At 58.8% G+C, this 15,932-nt stretch overlaps 1 protein-coding gene across 2 annotated transcripts; it reads left to right on the top strand.

The window, feature by feature from the left end:
• Positions 1 to 892: 892 nt before the first annotated feature.
• On the top strand, positions 893 to 9,592 carry EFNA3 (ephrin A3). Of its 2 annotated transcripts, XM_069478656.1 has the most exons (5): positions 893 to 1,125; positions 7,148 to 7,461; positions 7,915 to 7,980; positions 8,167 to 8,244; positions 8,459 to 9,592. In XM_069478656.1, the coding sequence occupies exons 1-5, from the start codon at positions 998 to 1,000 to the stop codon at positions 8,587 to 8,589; spliced, it is 717 nt and encodes a 238-aa protein (XP_069334757.1). In that variant the 5' UTR covers positions 893 to 997; the 3' UTR covers positions 8,590 to 9,592. The 2 variants fall into 2 exon arrangements, with proteins under 2 accessions (XP_069334757.1, XP_069334758.1); XM_069478657.1 differs by lacking the exon at positions 8,167 to 8,244 and having other exon boundaries at positions 998 to 1,125; positions 8,459 to 9,559.
• The last annotated feature ends 6,340 nt before the right edge of the window (positions 9,593 to 15,932 follow it).

Below are 15,932 nucleotides of genomic sequence, written 5' to 3'. Positions count from 1 at the left end.
AGTGCCTTTTTCCTGAATATGTATGTGTGTGCGTGTGTGTGCGTGTGTGTGTGTGTGTGTGTGTGAGTGCGCACGCGCGGGCACATGCGTGTGCACATGGGTGTCACTGTGAGGACAATGACTGTGGTGAGAGCTGAGACACAAGGTGCTCTGTCTCCTGCCTTCAGGGGCAGCGTCTATGTGAGTAGGAGGGAGAATGCCCAGGGACACCACTGGCTGCACTGGGAGCAGGCCCTGCCTGAGTGTGAGGGCTGAATCTTTTGTAGGTGTTCCAGGAAAGTCTGCTTTGCTCTAGCTGACTCTTAGCCCTTGGGCCTGCACCTTGGGCCCTGGGCCAAGGAAGTCCCTCCCAGCACCCAGTATTGACATTCTGGGGGCCCGAGCTCTTTTATTCCACCTCCAAGAAAAGCAAGCCTCAGGCTCAGCTGGGGACTTCAGGTCACCAGCTGTCAGGTCCTTGATGCCAGCTGAGGACTTCCCCATCACCCTTCTGTGCCCACCTGCTTCATACACACGGCAAAAGGGACATGGAGGGAGCCAAGGGCCAGGTTGTTCAGGAAAGAAGGGGGTCTAGTCCAACTTATTAAGAGGTCCTAGACCCCCAGCTTCCTCTCAGGTCTCCTCCGTGTGAGATGGAGATCCGTATCTTGGGCTCCCAAATCCTTCTGGGAACGCCAGCCTGGGGAGCAAATGGCCCAGGACCAGCTGTAGCAAACTGAACCTAGGAGGGAAAGGCGAGGCGCGCGCCGGTCATTCCCAAGGGGGCAGTACGGGTCCCACCTCCCACGCGCCGCGCGCTCCCGAACGGAACGGGACAGGACCTGGCGAGAGCGCGCCAGGGGCGGGGCTTCGGGGGCGCGCCCAGGAGGGCGGAGGGAAGGGCTGGGGGCGTGGCCTAAGGCTGGGGGCCGGCGGCGGCGGCGGCAGGGAGCTGGGAAGCGGAGAAGCCGGGAGCGCGGGGCTCAGTCGGGGGGCGGCGGCGGCGGCGGCTCCGGGGATGGCGGCGGCTCCGCTGCTGCTGCTGCTGCTGCTTGTGCCCGTGCCGCTGCTGCCGCTGCTGGCCCAGGGGCCTGGGGGAGCGCTGGGAAACCGGCATGCGGTGTACTGGAACAGCTCCAACCAGCAGTAAGTCGGGGGCCCTGGGAGTCGGTGCGTCCGATGTCGGTGACGGGAGGAGCTGGTGGGCCCGGGAAGTCCTGGGAGAGACCAGGGTGGGAGTCCTGGGAGACCAGAGCTGGGGGCTGGGAGCTAGGGGAGAGAGGGACGCACTCTGTGGGCGTCTATGAAACTCTGGGGTGTGTGAGAGAAGCTGCTGGGGTATAGTAAGGAGCGCTCGGGCCGTGCGGAGGTGGCTGCTGGAGGGGCCCCCCACCCCATCTTGGCTTCTCTCCACACCCACCACTGGAACAGCGTGCCCCTGTCCCATAGTCCCCCCATCTTCATTCCCTTTAGCTGGGTTGGCGTTTGGGGGTACCAGTGTGCTGAGGATAGGCCGCTACATTTGGGGGCCCAGGAATGACCTGTTTTCGGCCATGAGTGTTTCCAGGGGTTCTGTCTAGGACTCCTGCTTTTAAAAGTGGGATCCAGAGCTGAGGCAGGGAGTGCGACTGAGCACCTCCCCAGAACCAAGGCGAATAGGTTGTCCTGGTTGTGTGGATAAACCCGGCTGGGGTGAGCTGGGGCTGGGTCGCCGAGTTGGGGGGCCCTGGGAGTGCTGCTTGGTTAAGATGGGAACGTGGGGTACCGGCGAGAGGGAAGGAGGCAGGGAGATGTCGGCGTGTCACACACGCACACACACGCCGGGCCTGGGGACGGCGTATGGTTCCAAGTGTGAGCGGGCGTGCGCGGCTGTCAGTGTGCGTGTGTGTCTGAGTGTGTGATTTGTGTGTCTGCGTCGGCGATCGTCTGGGGGTGGGAGCGGGCTGTGGGTCGGGGAAGGGGCTGCGGCCGGTGTCCGCGTGGCCCGCCGCGTCTGGGCTGGGGTGGCTGTTGGCGCCGCCGCGGTCTGGGCGGGTGTCAGGGAGGCCGTGTGGTTTCCCGGGGTGTGTGGCGCGGCGGCCGGGTGCTGGCTGCGGGGCCGGGTCTTCATTCTGCTCAGTCCTTGCTGCCCTTGTCTTCTCCTCCCCACCTAGCCGCCGTGTCTGTCACCCCGGCCACCTCAGTGTGTGTCCGTGTGTTGGTAGGGGGGGATCCCTGGGGACGCGGGGGTCACTGTCACACCTGCCCGGGTGGTGGCGGCAGCACTGCCTCTGGCTCCCCACCCCGGGGGGCAACTAGAGAGCAAATGACGAGACCCAAGGGGAGGGGACCAGGAGGGCCGGGCGGCCTCGACCCCCAACCTCCCGGGGGAGGGGCTGCCGCCCGCCGCTCCGCTCTTTGTTGTTTGGGGCTCCGCGCCTCCCCCTCTCTCCCTTCTCGCGCCCGGAGTGTCAGACTGGGGGTGGGGATGAGCCAACGACGCCCCCCTCTCGCTTCCCATGGAAACCTCGGGGGTGGGTATGTGGCCCCTCCCCCCCGGAGCGGGACTCCAAGAACTCCGGGGGGCGCTGGGGGTTGACTCCCCTGCTCTATCTAGCTCATCCCTTCCCCTAGACTCACACGTCCGCCCCCCGCCCCGCTAGAGTCTGGCAGGGAGTAGAGAGCTCGCAGGTGAGGGGCCTCGGGTTCCTCGCCACCCTTGGAGCACCTCAGCGTTCTTAGGGGACGCCAGAGCCGGGGGTGGGGGTGGGGGGTGTGGGAATAGCCTTCCGGGGTGGGTGTTGATCAGGTTCCCCTCCCCCGCATACACCTGGGCGCAGGTGAAAGCTCTGGGAGGGGGTGGAGGAGCCCGGGTTCTGGGAGCCTCCTTTCTGTCCTCTCCACTCCGGTGCGGGCCTGGACCGGCAGAGGTAGGAGGGGGCGCGCACCCGGCCAGGAGGCTGCCGCCGCCCCCGCCTCGCTTCCCGGGCCTTTGTTGCCGCTGCGCCCGGGCTCCCCGGCTCCCTCACTGCGGCAGCCGCGGCCCCATAAATCGTGAGAGCGACGTGCTCCGGAGCCGAGAGTGGAAGGGCCGGGGAGCTGGGGGCGGGGCCGGGCCGAGCCACAGGCTCCCGAGCCCCCTCCCCCCAGTCACGTGAGCCGAGCTCCTGGCTCCCACCTCCTGTCGCGAGCGGAGGGTCTTGGCCCCTTGGGGTCACGTGGGGAGGGTCTTGCGACCCCGCCTCCTGGGGGTCACGTGGGAGGGTGCTGGTGGGACACGTGCAGCGGCCTCCTTTGACAGACCTGGGGGCATTGCCCTGCACAACCACCGCGACCCAGCCCTCTGCCCCGGACTTAGCCTTTCCGTTTAGTCCTCTGAAATAGGTGAGAACTGTTCCCAACCTGGCCCAGAAACTAGGATGGGGCACTATACTGGAGGGATGCCTGAGAATGTGAGGTCGAAGAGTCCCCTAAGCCGGGAATTGAATTTGGAGGGAGGCGACTGATGGCCAAGTATATGCCCCCTGGCCTGTGCTTCATTTCTTTGCAGAACTGAGCAGGGTGTTGGTATCCTCCCCTGTATCAAGAAGCCTCAGGAACATCTTTCTCTAGCTGTCTCTCTACCTGTCTCTTTATCTCTGAAATGTTTCTGTTGCTGATCTCTTTCATTCATACATTCATTCAACAAATATTTATTGAGGCTCTACTATGTGCCCGATGGTCTTTCCAGTCACCGAGTCTCTGCCCTGCACCCTTCTGTGTCCCTGATTCTCTCCTTTGCGTCTCTGTCTCCATCTCCGCTGTCTGTGGGCCTCTCTGGCCTCTGTGTCTCTGGGGTCCTCCCAGACTCAGTTCCTGTTCTCTTCCGTCCCCCTCTTGGTTTCTGGCTTCCCCTCTCGCTGTGTCTTCCTTCCCTTCCCCTCTCAGTGAATCTGGTCTCTGTTAGTCTCCGCTCTCACTCGGTCTCTGTGTGTCTCGCTTTCGGCGGGTCTCTCGCTCCTCTCCGCCGCTGCAGATCAATAAACCTTCGCCGCCGTCGCCGCGGCTGTCGCAAGGAGGAGGGGCGGGGGTGTCGGGCGCGCTGAGTCTCCCCCACCCGACGCTGCTCGGGAAAGCCCGGGGCCTGGACCTAGGATGGCAAGACCCGCACAGGCGCGGCGCCAAGGCCGAGGGCGTCTGAGGGGCGCGAGGGTGTAAGCGTGCACGCGCTGCCCCGCGAGCGTTCCCGCCACCACCACCACCCCCCGCAAAGGCCGGGCGCGCGGACCCCACGCCGCACACACGTGGTGCGGCCTCGCCTGCTGGAGCGGGCGGCGCGCAGCCTCGGGGGCGCGCGCTGGAGGGAAGAAGAACCCGGGCCCGGTGTCTTTACACCCTTGCTCCATTCCCGTAACTCTGCATCCGTGCGTCTAAGGCTGGGGTCAGGGATTTAACAAGTTCAGGGCCCCTTGGGATCCTTTCCCTACACCCTGGTCTTGTTAGACACCCTGTTTATCCACCCCTAATTGCCCCGGGGGGAGAGGTTTGCTCCTTCCCTGCTCCTCCTCCGCCCCCCTCCGCAGATACTCAGGGCTCAGTGGGGCCAGGCAGGGGCAGGCGGGGCACTGAAGGAGTGAAAGAGAGGGGTCGGGATGCGCTTCCCGGGCTGTGAGAGTCGGGAGAGACCGAAATAACGGGGTGAGGGGCCCCCCACTACAGATGGGGTGTGTCGCCATTTGCCTTTCTGCAAGAGAGGTGAGAGTTTAGTAAGGGATGAAGTAGAAGAAGAATAAGAGAACTGTATGAAGGGGCAGGGCACAACCCAGTCCCCAGCTCCCAGCCCACCTCCACCTCCACCACCCCTGGGGTGGGGGGTGCGGCCCTGGAGGCGGGGTTAGCTGCAGAGCTTCGCTGGGACCTAGAGGCACCTCTCCACTGCCAGGGCCAGCGAGGATGACAGATTCAATTAAAGCGCCCAAGCCAAGCAGACACGTTGGGTCTCCCAGGCATTGCGGCTGGGGATTCCTGGCACCCAGCCCTTCTGTCCCATTGCCCCTGTGCTTCAACTGGGCACAGCCACCCCCTTAGCAGGTCTTTCTCTCACATGCCCAGCTTTAGGGTCATTTCAGGGACTGTTTCTGCTACCCAGCACAGGGATAGGTAAAAGGTGGCTTCTCTTCATTTGTGGTCACCCAGCAACCTTTTTATAAGGCTAGTCCTGCCCTGTTGAGGAAACTGAGTTACCTGTAGGAATACCTGCAGAGTTGGCTTACTTCCTTCTGGAATGGGGTGTGTTGCAGGGGGAACTGGGCGGTGCAGCAGGGAAGGGCTCCTTCAGAGTGAGACTGGAAACATGGGCGAGGCTCAAGGACAGAAGCCCCAGTGTGGCTGTGCAGCTGCTCCAGGCCTGGCATCCTTACTGCTGGCAGCCCCCTCCCCAAAGCCTGAGGGGAGGAACAGGAGACTGTGGGGTTGAGGATGGACAGGCAAGCCTGGGGTGGCAGCTTGGTGCCAGGCCTGGTCTAACCTGTTTTCCTGCTCCCAGTACCCCAGGCCAAGACTCCTGCCCACCTCAGTGCTGGGGCCAGGGAGGGGCCTGAATGACCCATTACTCCCATGGGAACCGAGTGGGGCTGGTGGCATTCCTCATGACTCAAGAAGGCTGTGCCCATTCTTACTGGGGTGCCAAAACACCGGCTCTCATCTGTCTGCCTCACTGCCAGGCTTATAAGGGGGTGCTTGTGGAGGGGGCAGCACAGGCAAAGCCAGGAAGGTAGGGTAAAGTGGGGAGGGACCCTCAAAGCCCCACCCCAGGCAGAGGCCTCCAAGCTCAGCTCATTTCCTTAATGGACCTAATTACTGTTTGTGGAAATGGGTGGTGCCTGGTGACATGGGGAGCCAGTCCTTCCCTTCAGGGAGTTCCCAGGGATTAGGGACCCCAGTGGTTTGACATTTTGCCAAATACCCCATGCCTTCCTGTGTCCACCATATTCCCCTCTCTCTGCCAAGATGTGTGCATTCTTACCCCAAGGAAATTAGAGGAAAATCCTACCCCCTTCTCCAGGTTTCCTTCTCCATTCAGAGGTTTCTCCCATACCCACACCACTCAGTGCCACTATCCAGGACGTTAAAACCAACACTTTGATGGTGACTAGCAAGGCAGGTGGGGATTACAAGGGACCCAGCATCTGCTTCTCTGTCCCAAAGAGGGATCAGGGATGTAAGAGGCACAGCCATCTTGTCTAGGCACTATGCCCACTGCTCTGCCTAGCATCATTCAGGGGGGCAGTGGTGCCCAGGTTGAGGAGGGAGGTGCATAATGAGACAGAAGTTATGGCTGGTTGGCAAGATGCCACGTGGAGCCTTGGTGCCCAGTCCCTTAGCTCCCTGATCTGTAGTGTCAGATTACTGGGGACCTAATTGTCCATGGCCTTAGGGTGGAGGTCAGGGGACTCAAGGCACAAAGGCCAGTGATACCATAGTGTGGGGAGAGCAAGGAGAAAGCCTGAGATTGCTGGGGTCACCAAGACTGGCATGTGGGCCAGCACACATACAACCTAGATTTCTGTGTGTATGCCGCCCATGAGTAGACGGTGGACATATTTGTGTGTGTGCCATAGAACTTATGCATGTATATGCATGAAGCCGCCATACATGCGTATGTGAGGGCAAGTCCTGTCGGACTGGCCTTGGGGGTGGACTGGCAGCGGCAGGGAAGCATGCTGGGAGAAGCGAGGGAGGGTGTGTGTCTCTCGGGAGGGATCCCTCCCACTTTCACCCTACGCTTCCATCCCTTCCATCCCTCCTCCCGGCTGGTGAATTATGGGGGATGGACGAAGGAAATCCGGGCCTGGGTCTGGGAGTCGCTGGGGCCTGCGCCGTTTCTGTGGCAACCACAGCGTACGCTCCCTTCCCTCCGCCCCTCTCCCTCGCCTTTTTCTTTGGAGGCAGGCCGGGCTTCCCTGCGCCTTTGCTACCCTCTGGTGGCCACCAGGAGAAAGACAGGCCAAGAAGGAGAGGGCACGGAAGGATAGTTGAGGGACCGGCGGCACTAGGGCCCTGGGGACAGAGACAGGGGCTGTGAAGAGAGGAAGCTCGGAGGGAAAGTCGGGAGGCTCGGGGACCCTAGGGAAGGTCTGCGGAGCGGTGAGGTGCAAAGCGGATTGGCTTTGGGGTTTCTTCTCTCTGACCCGCTTCCTTTTCCCCACAGCCTGCGGCGAGAGGGCTACACCGTCCAGGTGAATGTGAACGATTACCTGGATATTTACTGCCCGCACTACAACAGCTCGGGGGTGGGCCCCGGGGCGGGGCCGGGGCCCGGAGGCGGGGCGGAGCAGTACGTGCTGTACATGGTGAGCCGCAGCGGCTACCGCACCTGCAACGCCAGCCAGGGCTTCAAGCGCTGGGAATGCAACCGGCCGCACGCCCCCCACAGCCCCATCAAGTTCTCGGAGAAGTTCCAGCGCTACAGCGCCTTCTCGCTGGGCTACGAGTTCCACGCCGGCCACGAGTACTACTACATCTGTGAGTGACAGACGGGGCGGGGCCTAAAAGTTAGTGTCTGAGTGACAGCCGGGGGGTGGAGGGCGGGTCCCGGGCGGGCCGACGCGGCTGCCGAGAGGGCTGCCCAGCAAGAGGCACGGGCACCGGGGCCTCTGAGTTTTAGCTCCAGCTAAAACTTAGTCGTGAGGCTAAGAGAGGGGTTTGGTGACAGGCCCAAGTTTGGGCCGCAGAGAGTCACTGTTTCTGTGAGGGCCATTCCAGGGTCGGGACCTCAGGAGTGAGAGTTTCTCGAGGGGTGGGACCAAAGGGGCTTCTAGGGCTGAAGGTGGATGCACAGGGACCAGTGGCCAAAGGGTAGAGGGAGTACTGAAGGAGATTGCCCCAGGGGAGCAGTTTGGAGAGAGTGAGATCTTCTGAGTGAGGGCACAGGGCACAAATTGGGCGAAAGTGACTCAGGCCCAGTCTCCTCCGCAGCCACGCCCACCCACAACCTGCACTGGAAGTGTCTGAGGATGAAGGTGTTCGTCTGCTGCGCCTCCAGTGAGTATAAGCGGCTCCGAGCCGCGCCCCCAACCTTGGCTCCCCTGCTTTGGGGCTCTCCTGGCTTCCTGGGGGTGGGGGCGGAGGGCACAGGCGAGGGGGCCTTGCTCCCCAGCTGTAGCAGGGGGAGGGGATCCTGGCCCTGACTCTCCCCTCCTCTCTCCCCACCCGCACCCCACCCCGCAGCATCGCACTCCGGGGAGAAGCCGGTCCCCACTCTCCCCCAGTTCACCATGGGCCCCAATGTGAAGATCAACGTGCTGGGTGAGTCTGCGCAGCGCCCTCTGGTGGCCACTGCTGGAACCGCAGCCCCCTCCCCGGTGCCTGCTCATCTCGCATGCCTTCTCCTGGGGGCACTGACCCTGCCTATCCCCGTGGGTGGCCACGTCCCCAGCTCCACCGCTGCTGCCGCTGCCGCGAGCTCCCGCCCCGGCGCGCAACCCAGCCCTCACCAGTCTGTCTATTCATCTGTCCACAGAAGACTTTGAGGGAGAGAACCCCCAGGTGCCCAAGCTTGAGAAGAGCATCAGCGGGACCAGCCCCAAACGGGAACACCTGCCCCTGGCTGTGGGCATCGCCTTCTTCCTCATGACACTCTTGGCCTCCTAGCTTTGCCTCCTCCGTTGGCAGAGAGAGATGGGACGGGCTGGGAAAGAACAGGGAGCTTTTGGCCTCTCCAAGGGAAGCCTAGCTGTGGGGCCTAGACCCCTCCTCCCGTGGCTGGAAGTGAGGGGTCTACACCATATATCTGTGCCCACCTCCTCTGCCCTCTCCCCCCAGGTAGGGCACTGTAGTGGAACCAGGCACAGGGACAGCCATGGGTCCCAGGTGGCCTTGTGGCCCTGGTAATGTTCGGTACCAAACTTGGGGGCCATAAAGGGCAGCGCTCAGGACTCCCTGCCCCCAGGTACCTTTCCCTGACTCCTGGTGCCCTCCCTCTTTGTCCCCGCAGAGAGACAAATATGCCTCCAGAGAGAGCAAATCGAAGCGTGGGAGGCACCCCCATTGCTCTCCTCCAGGGGCAGAACATGGGGAGGGGACTAGATGGGTGAGAGGGTAGCACCACCCGCTGCCCCTTCCCCTGTTTACAGCAATAAGCACGTCCTCCTCCCCCTACTCCCACTTCCAGGATTGTGGTTTGGATCAAATCCGAGTTTACAAGTAGACACCCCTGGGGGGCGGGCAGTGGACAAAGATGGAAAGGGGTGGGCATTGGGGTGCCAGGCAGGCATGTACAGACTCTATATCTCTATATATAATGTACAGACAGACAGATCACTCTCCCTCCTGAACCCCCTGACCTTCCTCGACTTCCCCTTCCAGCTTCAGACCCTTCCCCACCAGGCTAGGCCCCCTACACCCAGGGGGACCCCCTGGCCCCTCTTTTGTCTTCTGTGAAGACAGGACCTATGCAACGCACAGACACTTTTGGAGACCGTGAGACAACAACGCCCCCTCCCTTCCAGCCCTGAGCTGGGAACCATCTCCCAGGACCTTGCCCTGCTCACCCTATGTGGTCCCCACCCATCCTCCTGGGCCTTTTTCAAGTGCTTTGGCTGTGACTTTCATACTCTGCTCTTAGTCTAAAAAAATAAACTGGAGATAAAAATAACAGAGTGTGTGTGATTTCAAGGGGCCATCACCCTTCTGTTACACTGGTTAAACCCCACAGGTCACAGTGCCTGGGTGGGAGAGGGGATTCTGGGGCCAAAGAGTCAATTGAACACTTATTCTGTGGCTTGTCTCCTTTAAAAGAGGCAGCTCTGTGTGGGGAGAGCAACAGGGGCTTCCAAACTGGGCCTGGTTGACTTTGGGCAAATCATTTAACCTCTCTGAGCCTTACGTATCCCGTCAGGAAAACTGGGTTATAAAATCTCTCTCTCAGACTTGGTGTAAGGATTAAATAACACAGGGAGTTATAAGTTCAACCAATGATGGTTTTCTCCTTTTCTTCCCATTCAATTCTGTAATTAGAGGTTCTTGACTGGGGGGTCTATGGATTTCAGGGGGGTTGTGAACCTAGATAGGAAAAAACTTACGTCTTTACTTACAGTTACCTATAACTGAAATTTCACATTCTCTTGTGTACTTGGGCAGCAAGCCATAATGGTATTAACAGTACCTGTGACTTTGTAAGCACCCGAAATGACAGATGTTTTCAGAGTGCATTATAGTTGCTGAAGATATCTCAAAATATCATTTACGTTCATCACAACTTTGAAATGATCATATTGTTAGATTTTCCTTATTTTTAATGTGTAATAAAGAAGCATATGTATTACTATACCAAAAAATGTAAATGTTTTGATAACTGCTTCAATATAATTAGTTTGCTTTAGAACCCTTTGTAATTTTATTCATTTTAAAACATTATGCCTAAAGGGCTGGGAGTTGAGTTCGCTGGGGTGAGGCTGGTCATGCCCACAGCACCCTGCGACGGTCAGGAGGGCACAGGAGACAGAAGGTGAAAGCTGGGAGAATGGGTGAAGCCGTCAAACGCCACTTCTAGGAGCCCAGGCCGGGTAAGGTCAAGGTTGTGCAGGCTGGCACTGAGTGAGGCAGTGGCGATAGGGACTGTAAGGTAGCGGGGGCTTCACTTGCTGAGCTGAGTGCCCCGGCCTAGAGAGGGGCAGCTTCGTATCCCCAAGCTGTGCCCCCGTGGGCCGCCATCCCACCCAGGGTTCTCTAATGGGCACTGTGTGGGCAGGCTGGATCCTGGGCCAGCGCCCCTCCTGTGTGCCCCTGGGGCTCTTGCCAGCTGCATTGTGAGAGGGAGTACTTGGCGCCAGGGACTGTGTTTTCTCCCCCTCTGTACCCACAAACACGGGAAATGGAATCTCAACGGGACTTGAGAGTGGGTGGGTTTCCCAGTGGTGGAACAAGGAGTGTGGGGTGGGAGGGCAGGTAGGAAAGAAGCAGGGGCAGCCAGAGGACCAGTCTAGGCTCCCTACTAGGAGATGAGACTGAAAGGTAGGCTCACCCATCCAATGGTGCATGTATTCAATCGACATTTATTGAGCACCTACTGAGTGCCAGGATCTATCCTGGGTACTGGGGAAATGAAGAAGACACAGCCTCCATCCTCAAATAAGCTCATAATTTAGTGTGTGTTGATGTGTGAGCAGAAATTAGTAACACACATGCTTGATAATATAACCCTCGAGCTTTCAAGGGTAAACGCCCGGGGGCTATGGGAACACCAAGGAAAAGCACACACTTGCCTGGGGACATAGGGAAGAAGCTTCAGGAGGAGGAGATACACTCAGCTGGGGCCCCACTGGGGAGAGTCTTGAAGACCTTGAAGTCTGAGGAGTAAGGATTTGTCCCTTAGGCAGTGGGCCTAAAAAGCCCCAGGGTCCCTTCAGTCCCGGGGCTGGGCAAGATAAGGGCTGACCAGCTGGGATGGGGAAGGTTTGTGGATCCAAAAATCCAGGAATGGTTAAGACTGAGATACCACCAGGCATTTAGGGACAGGAACTAGAACAAGCCAACTTCCATTTACTGAGCACCTACTATGTGATGTGGTAAGCACTGTGCCTTTTTAAGCCTCACTATTCCAATAACACAAATGAGGGTCTAAGAGGCAATGTCCCTTGACTAGGGTCACATATCCTGGTAGGTGTTAGGGGTGGCATTCAAAGTGGGTCTGAGCCTGGCATGGTGGTGCAGGTGCCTGTAGTCCCAGCTACTCAGGAGGTTGAGGTGGGAGGATCACGTGAGCCCAGGAGTTCCAGGCTGTAGTGCACTATGATCGTGCCTGCAATAGCCACTGCACTCAACCTGGGCAACACAGCAAGACCCCATCTCTAAAAGAAAACAAACAATCAAAAAAATAAAATGGGTCTGACTGTCACCATGCCCTGACCACTGGAACCTGTACCACCTCCTGGAACCCCTTCCCACAAATCCTGACTGCCTCCCCTCATGCCCAAAGCCTGTCACCCCTTCCACCCATGCTACTTGGGGTTTCTGGAGAAAGATATCAAAGGCCTGCAGGTCTGGATTGGGTGAGCCAATCCAAACCCTTCACTTTACAGATGAGAAGACTGAATCTCAGAGAGAGCAAGTCACTTGCCCAGTCACTCATTTGTCTGTAGTAGAGCCAGGACTGGAACTCGGGCTCCTGAGCCCTCATCTTTTCTTCTATAGTACTGCAATGCCCCAGGAGGGAAGATTTGCATCTTCCCAGGAATTGAAAGTTGGTATTGGAAAGTTCTCAAACCACCACAAGCAGCAACTAAGGAGACAGTGCCATTCACCTCAAGGACCTCTTCCCCAACTACCCTGGGGCTTCAAGAAGCTGCAGGGCACTGCTGGGATCTTCCCGTCAGCCAAGGCTTTAGTTCCCAGCACTTAGATGGACAGACGCCTATGACCCCGAGCCTGCCTAGCACGGGGCCTCGGCCTCACGATGCCAAGGTCTGCAGAGCCTAGGATGTCCTGGCCAAGGCGGTGGTGAGGCAGCACCAGGGGTAGGGCCTGAGGGCAGGGGCTGGAGGGAGGGAAGGAAAGAGACTCACAGTCCAGACCCGACACCTACTCACCTACTGATGTATGGGACAGGACAGAACAGAGCAGAGCAGGACAGCTTTGTATATGGGACTGAACAAGGATTGGGGAAGTGGGATACTGGGCAATAGGGCTACAGCTGGCGAAGGGGAAACCAGGCTGAGCTCCCTCCTTCCTACTGCCCCACCCCAGCACCTGGGTACCCTTAGAATGTGCTGACAGCTGCCAGATGGTGCCCCAGGGCTTGAACATTCTGCCCATCCTGCTGTCCCCACCCCAAATCACGCAGCCCTGAGGCAAGGGAAATTCAAGCCAGTGAGTTGTGCCAGCTCCAGACTGGCAAAGCCACCTCCAGATGGGCATTACCCCCACCCTGACACCCTGAGCGGGCTCTTCTTCCTCCTTGTTTTGTCTCATTTGGCTCCTCCAGCCAGGGCGTCAATAGGGGTCAGATCTGCCAGCGAAGTGGCTCATGCCTGTAATCCTAGCACTCTGGGAGGCTGAGGCAGGAAGATGGCTCAAGGTCAGGAGTTCAAGACCAGCCTGAGCAAGAGCGAGACCCCGTCTCTACTAAAAATAGAAACAAATGATCTGGACAGCTAAAAATATGTATAGAAAAAATTAGCTGGGCCTGGTGGTGCATACCTGTAATCCCAGCTACTGGGGAGGCTGAGGCAGGAGGATCGCTTGAGCCCAGGAGTTTGAGGTTGCTGTGAGCTAGGCTGACGCCACGGCACTCTAGCCCGGGCAACAGAGTGAGACTCTGTCTCAAAAAAAAAAAAAAGAGGGGTCACATCAACACACGCTGGAATTCCCAGAGGTTCTCACAGGTGAACCCCCCAGACACAGAGAACCTCACACATCCCTCCCCTCCTGTCCTCCCCAGGGTCGAAAACAGAAGCAACAGCAAACAACTGAACACAGAGTTTGGAGTGGGGAGTGAAGTTCAGAGCAGGCCATGCCCTCCCCTTCTGGGCGAGAGGTCACTCCAGCCTGCTGTGGGGAGCGGGGAAGGAGCAGGGCTCTTTGCCATCCAGGCTGGGGTCCAAGCCTTGTTGCCACATGGGTTCACCACTCAGGGCTTGCAGGTCTGTCAATATCCACCAGGTGGCGCAGCACCCGAGCGGCGGGCCAGCGAGAGTGTGTGAGTGGAGCCCGGGAAGGGACTGTGGTCGTGGGAGTGCCCAGGGTGTGTGCTGGCCGCTGAGGGGAGCAGGGGCTGCACTGTAGGGTTCTCTGCTCTCAGGCTGGGACAGGGAGGACCCGGCCCACTCTCCACCCCAGAATTTCCCTGACCCCTACTCCCTTCTCTCCTCCCCCCAGTTCTAGGTGCTATGGGGTTGGGAGTGGACGTGGCCCCGTCCACACCTGTCCCCGGAGCTACTTGTCCCCCAAATCTTACACATTCTCCCTGACCCTCCTTGTTCTGTCCAGTTGGCAAACCAAGTGTAAGGCTGGTGGCAGGCACCCCTCCCTTCCCTAATGAAAAAAGAAGAAGCCCCTCCTATCCCTAAATACCCGCCCTAAAGCTGAAACAAAAAAATTCCTCACTCCTCCCACCGACATCTGGCCGAAGAAGCTCCCATCCCCCATCCCTAAAAACCTACATAAACCCACTCAGACTTCTGGGCGGGGCGGCTTCTCTGGGTCCACTTGTGGGACTGTGAGGCTCGCCCGGGTCCCTCTCTCTCGGGGACTCGTTACCCCCATCCGGGAACGCTCCAATAAAGCCTCTTTACTTATCCCTTTCGACTCTGCTCATCTTTCTCTGGCGCCGGCCACTCCAAAAAACCTTACACCAGGGAGCATGGACTGGGCCGGGAGTACATGAGTTGGGACAGGAACATGAGCTGGATGTGGTGGTGACATTCCAATCCATAGGAGGGGACATGGATTGGAATGAAAGACACAAGCTGGGACCAGGAGACAAGGACTGGACCTAGGGGAACAAGAGGACACAGGCGGGGATGATGGACACGAGCTGGATCTGGGGCATGGGCTGCCAAGAAGGACACAGGTAGGAGGTGGGAGGGACACAGGTTGGGCAGCCTCAGCCCCTAGACTACAGACTGGGGAAGTGTGACGCTGACACAGGGGACAGCCGAGACACTCTGGGTTCAGAGCAGGAGACCAGCTTCAGGCAAGGCCCGGTGATGCTGGCCTGTCATCTGACCCTGGGAGTCATGGCCTCCTCCAGTCTCCACCGGCTTGGTCCTGTGAGGGGCAGATTTGGCCCCTCCCAAAAGGGTCAGCACCAAACTCTTGGCCTCCATTCAGCACAGCGTCTGGCCCCAGGTAATTATAGGACTGTCACCAAACCTGGCTATAAAACGGTGGACAGACAGGCCCAGGAACCTGGGAGAGCTGGGCTCAACCGGCTGGCCAGGGCCCCCCCCCACCACCTGCCCCTGAGAGGCTAGCGTTGGCTGTTGGCCAGGGACACTAGGGCTTCACACTCATGCTCACATACAATTGAACGCACTTTGATTCACACCTACGCTTATAATCTCGCAACTTTGCAACCCTACACAGTGAATCGAACTCACTGCTCAGGGAGAGGAGGGTCAGCCCGGCAGCCCTGAAGAGGCCTCAGAACAGGGGCTTTGTTTACACAGCTGAAGTGGAAGAGGCCTCCCTCTGGGCCAGAGGGACCAATGCAGGCACTCACAGGAGGGCTGGGGAACACAGGTCACCTACCGCAACGAGTGCGGCAGGAACACGGACACACACTCATCTGCCACTTGCGCACACATGCATGTGTGCACCTTCAACCTGTTCCAAAGCCCTCATACTCATCTTCCACGGGCATTAGGCACACACCAATGCCCCACTGTCTAACACGCTTGTACAAACACAAGCCCACACACAGGGCAAGGGGCTCCCAGGTACCCTGCGCTACACTAGCATCCAAGCTCACACAGGGTGACACGCTTGAGGGCTAGCAGCCAACGGATGACACAATTCTCCAACACAGACCTGCTGACAGTCCCAGTAAGCCAACTGGGCAAAGTCTAGAGTCCGGGAAAGTCCAAAGGAAGGAGGAGGTGTGGTGGGGAGGAAAGTAATGCCACGTTCACACCCTCTAGAACCTACAAGTCACGTCAACAGCCATATGGGATGAAAAACCAACCCCTAAGGCCCCAAGGATGTCCCAGCCACACTCACAAACCCAAAGAGAGACAGAGGTTTCTCACTCACATGCATACGCACACACCCAGCGGTAGACACAGACACGCACCACAGTTCCTCCCAGGGACCCCAGGACCCCCTCCCCACCCCTGCCACGTGCTGGTGAAGGACAAGACAATTGGGGGCGAGTAGCTGAGAAGAACAAGAGCTAAGCCCGAGACCAGAGAGACCCCTCTTCCCACACTACGGACATACTTGTGCATGTGAATGCGCACGTACACGCACACACACACACACACACACACAGACACCGA

This window comes from Eulemur rufifrons, chromosome 8 (assembly GCF_041146395.1).
Source record: "Eulemur rufifrons isolate Redbay chromosome 8, OSU_ERuf_1, whole genome shotgun sequence".
NCBI classification, from domain to species: Eukaryota; Metazoa; Chordata; class Mammalia; order Primates; family Lemuridae; genus Eulemur; species Eulemur rufifrons.
Note: the sequence above shows the minus strand (reverse complement) of the source record. Positions and strands in the feature narration are given on the sequence as shown.

Bases quoted from the DNA above. Each gene is read 5' to 3' on its own strand.
- EFNA3 (XM_069478656.1), top strand. From the start codon at position 998: ATGGCGGCGGCTCCGCTGCTGCTGCTGCTGCTGCTTGTGCCCGTGCCG. The intron at 7,462-7,914 runs GTGAGTGACAGA...TCTCCTCCGCAG, and splicing joins CCACGAGTACTACTACATCT to CCACGCCCACCCACAACCTG. The intron at 7,981-8,166 runs GTGAGTATAAGC...CCCACCCCGCAG, and splicing joins GTTCGTCTGCTGCGCCTCCA to CATCGCACTCCGGGGAGAAG.